The 6101-nt window shown below is 38.0% G+C and overlaps 1 protein-coding gene across 1 annotated transcript; it reads left to right on the top strand.

Annotated features, from left to right (window-relative positions):
- Positions 1–331: 331 nt before the first annotated feature.
- BRS3 (bombesin receptor subtype 3) lies at positions 332–4739 on the top strand. The gene is made up of 3 exons (XM_050777210.1): positions 332–910; positions 2471–2822; positions 4262–4739. Exons 1-3 carry the CDS (start codon positions 480–482, stop codon positions 4673–4675), a joined length of 1197 nt encoding a protein of 398 aa, XP_050633167.1. The 5' UTR covers positions 332–479; the 3' UTR covers positions 4676–4739.
- The last annotated feature ends 1362 nt before the right edge of the window (positions 4740–6101 follow it).

Raw genomic sequence — 6101 nt, forward strand, 5'->3', positions numbered from 1 at the left:
TATCATGTAAATGAAAATGCACTAGACTACCATGTGATTGCAGGGGGATAAATGGTTTTTTTCTAAAAAAAAATTGACAAAACCTATATAGACCATCCTGGGTAGACATGAAAACACGGTGATTCTAATAATCAATAAGATGATTTAATAAGGTCTAGTTGGTCCCAAGATTCCCCAACAGGGAAGAATAAGCAACTGCAGAGCATTTCCCCAGCCCCCTCCCTCTCCTTATGACAGGACACGCCAATAAAACTCCACCTCCTACTCTTCAGTGCCAGATGGGTAAGCATTTAGCCAAGCATGCTGGGAGACACACAGAACTGAAGCAAAGGAGTATCCGGATGTCTTGGATTTTCTTTCCATTCTGTTCTGTTCTGTTCTCCTAATACCATCTCGTTACTAGACGTAGGCATTGGACGTGACAATCACTGTATTTGAACTGAGAAGAAGAAATATTAAAGACACAGTCTTCAGAAGAAATGGCTCAAAGGCAGCCTCACTCACCTAATCAGACTTTAATTTCAATCACAAATGACACAGAATCAAGCTCTGTGGTTTCTAACGATAACACAAATAAAGGACGGAGCGGGGACAACTCTCCAGGAATAGAAGCATTGTGTGCCATCTATATTACTTATGCTGTGATCATTTCAGTGGGCATCCTTGGAAATGCTATTCTCATCAAAGTCTTTTTCAAGACCAAATCCATGCAAACAGTTCCAAATATTTTCATCACCAGCCTGGCTTTTGGAGATCTTTTACTTCTGCTAACTTGTGTGCCAGTGGATGCAACCCACTACCTTGCAGAAGGATGGCTGTTCGGAAGAATCGGTTGTAAGGTGCTCTCTTTCATCCGGCTCACTTCTGTTGGTGTGTCAGTGTTCACGTTAACAATTCTCAGCGCTGACAGGTGAGTTTCTTTTCTCTGTTATATTTGCCAGGATGTGAAATTGGGCAAAAAGAAAGGAAAGCTTGTACTTAGCATTTACTGGCTACTATTCTGCTTTTCTCACACTCTGTAACGTGGATGTGAGATTGAAAAATCTGGTGGCATTTAAAATAAAAGTTAGTGTAAGAATGTTAAAATGTCTGTGTTAGCGTGGAGGAGAAGTTGAAATTGCATGCTTTATGGATAATTTATTCTTATTGTTTGCTCGAAAGTATACTGAACGGGGTTTTTATTTTTCTCCAGTTTATTAAGTAAAGCAAATTGTTCCAGGTGTAAAAGAAAAAAAATTCATGCTTTATACATTAGTGCAGCCTAGTGGTGCAATATAGTCAACATGAAAACCAGCATAGGTGTGAAATTGACCACATATGCATTACTATATATCGGAAGAGTGGTAAAAAGACACAAGCATCTAATTTATTTGAAATTCATCAAATTAGCTAATGGCAGAAAACGGTGAGGTTTTCAGCTCCCTGGTAACTTAGTGTAATGTCATCACGTAATTCTATTTGTTTTCTCTATAGGCATTCAGTGACATTATCATTTCCAGAGAAATAAATTAATCTTGGTTGACTCTTAGAGCTCTGTGGAGCGAGCGTGTGAGATCCTCTTGCAGTCAGGGTGTTCAGATTCTGTGTTAGGATATTTTCAGTCCAAGTACTCTGTTTTTTCTGTGTTCCTATTGTAGAATAACTATAAAAACATGAAAAAATTTGAGGCTCCAAATGTTAAAAGTGATGCTTTAAAAAGCCTAAAAGAAGCCTGTAGGTAATCGATGTTCGGCAGTACCCGAAGGAATAGCTTCTTCAGATTCTACAATCCGAGAGGAGGAAAACCTTTCCCTGTGTCTTTTTAAGATTTTTGCTTTGACTGGTCTTATATTCTATTTGAGGGCAGACTGGCTTAATGACTGTAGATTTTAAGGTGGATTTGTTTGAATGAGGAGGCATCTCTCTGTATCAGCACAGGACTTCTGATTGCAACTTTGCCTCACCCTAAATCTGTCCACTGATCAGCTTGGGCAACGAATTAACACTTATAAACGGGGAAGAAATTAATCCTCTCCTCTTTACCACATAAACCCTTGGAATTCTTTTCTAGGAAGGTTGGTAACTGTTCAGTCATGAAGAAAGGAAAATTAATTCAGTTTAACATCAGTCACTTATACAAAAGGAAGTCTTTTAGAACACTTAAGGTAATACCCAGGTGGTGAATCACACATGAAATCATGCTGATAAATGTTTATTTGTCCTAAATAGAGAGTCTATACATAAAATTATAAAATTGCAAATCTGGAATATCTCATAGGAGTGAATAGTGGAAAAGGTGATTAGCATAAATAAAAATATTGGGATGTATTATGTGCATTTAAAACCATAGCCAATTCTAGTTGGTTAATGTTGACTTTGTTATATACATATGCATGGAGGGTAGAACTGGATGACCACTAAGGTCACTTCTCACCCTAAAATTTGGTAACTTTGATTTATTTGGACCTTGCCTCTGATTATGTGTTTCTAGATACAAGGCAGTTGTGAAGCCACTTGAGCGACAGCCCTCCAATGCCATCCTGAAGACTTGTATAAAAGCTGGCTGCGTCTGGATCGTGTCTATGATATTTGCTCTACCTGAGGCTATATTTTCAAATGTATATACTTTTCGAGATCCCAACAAAAATGTGACATTTGAATCGTGTACCTCTTATCCTGTCTCTAAGAAGCTCTTGCAAGAAATACATTCCCTGCTGTGCTTCTTAGTGTTCTACATTATTCCACTCTCTATTATCTCTGTCTATTATTCTTTGATTGCTAGGACCCTTTATAAAAGCACCCTGAACATACCTACTGAGGAACAAGGCCATGCCCGTAAGCAGGTATGTATTAATCAGTACTCATGCAAATCTAGTTTGAATTTAGAAGTGAAGTTCCTACTTTTGCACAGTGAGTAACTCTGTATCTTCCTGTGTATAAATGCAATTGCAGTGTAGTATTTTTGTTGTGAGCATAGGCTCCAGTTTGAATCCCAGCTCTATCACATAATAGCTGAGTAATCTTGAGCAAGTTACCTAACCTTTCTGAGCCTTGGTTTCCTTATCTGTAAAATGAAGATGATTACTAGATGATATAGATGAAATGCTTAGGTGCCGAGTAAGTATTTCAATAAATGGGAGGACTACTACTATTAGAGAGGTGACAATTGAAGTTTGAGAGTAGTCAAAATTTTTTACCCTATGGAATAGTGGGGAACACTGCATAAGATGATACTATGAAGAAAAGCATCTTTTGTTTTAGAAAGTGTAACAGAATAAAAACACATAGCATATAGAACTGGCAAGAATCCATAACACTATTCAATGCAAACCACTTACACACAGATGAGCAAACTGAGGTGGGGAGGAGTGAGGGGAAAGAGTGGAATGCAAGTAGCACAAGAACACGGTGACTCACAGAAGCTTGATTAAGAGCACTGCAAGAGCCAGGTGTGCCCCCCTCTCATAAATATGGACAGAATAAAAGGAATGTTGCCAAAACATAGTTCCATTTAATTAAAAATATTTTTCTAACTTCTGGGGAAGGGGGAGAGATGATTCCATTTACCCCTTGATCAGTACACAGAAAACTGCGCCTTTTTTAGAGCTAATCCATTCAGTTAGTTTAACAATAGTGCTCATGAGACTGAAGTTGCATATTTAATGCCCATGTGAACCAGTTACCTTTGCTCTATTTGTGACCACGGGCTATATATTCACCTAACTTGGCTCATTTCTCTTATTAATAGATGTAAGTAGGATTATATTTGCATACAAAGGACAGCATATTTTGGGTTTATTTCTTTGACTATATGGTTAGAATTCCTATAGAGTAAAAACAATTTTAGATACAAGCTTGGCAACTTTCGTAGACCTCAAAAGAATATTCTGACCTAGCCAGCTTCTGCTGATGCAGTGAAAGCAGTTTTGTATAGCATCTCTCTGTTTTCAATTACATTAAATTTTGGAGAATTCCACGGCATTCTTTGAGTTAACTGCAGACATCCTAGAGTATCTCGAAATTAGGGGGGAAGGTGTATCTGAATTAGAGTTAATGAGTCCAGGATCAGAGGTTACCATGCCAATTGACTTGCTGTGTTATATAGTCACAGGCTGACTTCCTGCACATCCCAGGCAGTTAGCATACAAATGCATGTTCAAAGGGAAATCAGCTGTAATTAACTGTAAATTTCTATGTAAATTTATAGAAAAACTTTTTAAAATCTCTTACTGCTAAATTATTATTATTATTATTATTTTTGCTATGTTTCTTCCCCCTATAGATTGAATCCCGGAAGAGAATTGCCAGAACGGTATTGGTGTTGGTGGCTCTGTTTGCCCTCTGCTGGTTGCCAAATCACCTCCTGTACCTCTACCATTCATTCACTTCTCAAACCTATGTAGACCCCTCTGCCATGCATTTCATTTTCACCATTTTCTCTCGGGTTCTGGCTTTCAGCAATTCTTGCGTAAACCCCTTTGCTCTCTACTGGCTGAGCAAAACCTTCCAGAAGCATTTTAAAGCTCAGTTGTTCTGTTGCAAGGCAGAGCAGCCTGAGCTTCCTGTTGCTGATACCTCTTTTACCACCCTGGCTGTGATGGGAAGGGTCCCGGGCACTGGGAACATGCAGATGTCTGAAATTAGTGTGACCTCGTTCCCTGGGTATAGTGTGAAGCAGGCAGAGGATAGAGTCTAGCTTTCCAGTGAAAAATGCTGTTTCTCCTCCCAGCATGTGTATCCAACTCTAAGCTGTGTGTAGGTGTATGATGTCCAGATTTTTGTTGTTTCAAAAGTGTGTTGAAATCTTAGGAGTGAAGGATCCCTATAAGTAAGTAAAAGACAAATCATTACTTTCTTCAAAGTACAAATAGTAATGTCATCAGGCTTTCTAAATAAAATGAAGCCCCACTAAGTGCAGAAAGACAAGTTTATATATGCCAGTGAATAGTAAGCGAAGTCGAATGGGAAGGAAGATGTAATAAACAAGATGAAACTTAAAAATCTCATTTGTTGTGTAATCACATCTGTGATGCTTCTAATTCCTCATATACTGTGATTTGCATAAAATTGTGTTTGTATTTACTGTGTGGTGTAAATCTAGAGATACTTTGTATGTGAAAAGGGGATCACAAAAGAGATAAAGCATCTCTTATGCTATTTTCTTAAAAATAAACCTTCACAGAATGGCTGCCCTTTTCCATTCATCTCTATTCCATTGTAGCTGAATCTGTGCAGTTGAAATGAAAATGTTTCGGAGTCAGCGAGTACAAAGCACTGTGTAAGGATCTGGGGCACACTGCTTCCCTTACTGGGTCAACACTTACTGACTTAATGTAGTTTCAACACTTACAACTGCCATTGATTAATAACTGGGCTGTTATCATTCACAAATACTATTAAGAACTTGCCTTATTCATAGGCAGAATAAGTGGCCATGTTTATGGTGTCATTTGAGGACCCCTGTTGAAAAATCTGCAAACCTGCCACGGTGTCTGAAATTCTTCCTTTACAGAAATTCATTTCTTTCTGGTAAGCAGTGCCCTCTTTCTAAAAACATGCAGAAATACCACATGAAATCCCTAACCCCTGGGTGTGCAATTGTGGTCAGATCATTTTCCTGGTTGACTTTATTAAACCTGATGGGTGCCTAAGTCCTGTAAGTGTATGGTCTAATTAATCTCTGCCCATGGAAATCAGATGGAAAGCTCTGATTTTCTATCCTGTGCTCCTACCTGCTAACATCATTCGCTTGTTAACAATTATTGTGTGTTTTTTTTTTTTTTTTAACTGTTGTCAATAGACATGTCAGATTTAAATCTGTGGTCTCAGAAAAAATTTTGGAGCAAGTTTAAACATATGTTTGGCACTATAGGTAAATTTGTATTAAAAAAAAACAATGTTTGAGTGTGCTTTTGGTAATGTTGAGCTTTCTTTAAATGGCTTGTGGAGTCGTGAACTTTTGCTAATGATGTGGCTCCAAAAGGTAATACGTATTAACATCAGACTTCAACTTTCTGTAAAATTGGTTTACTTAAAGTGGGGGGGGGTGTGATACTGTATTAGTATTGTTTTAAAGTGGACACTGTAATAAGTGTGGAAAAACAAATAAATATGTAATAAAG

The sequence above is a fragment of the Macaca thibetana genome, chromosome X (assembly GCF_024542745.1).
Source record: "Macaca thibetana thibetana isolate TM-01 chromosome X, ASM2454274v1, whole genome shotgun sequence".
NCBI classification, from domain to species: Eukaryota; Metazoa; Chordata; class Mammalia; order Primates; family Cercopithecidae; genus Macaca; species Macaca thibetana.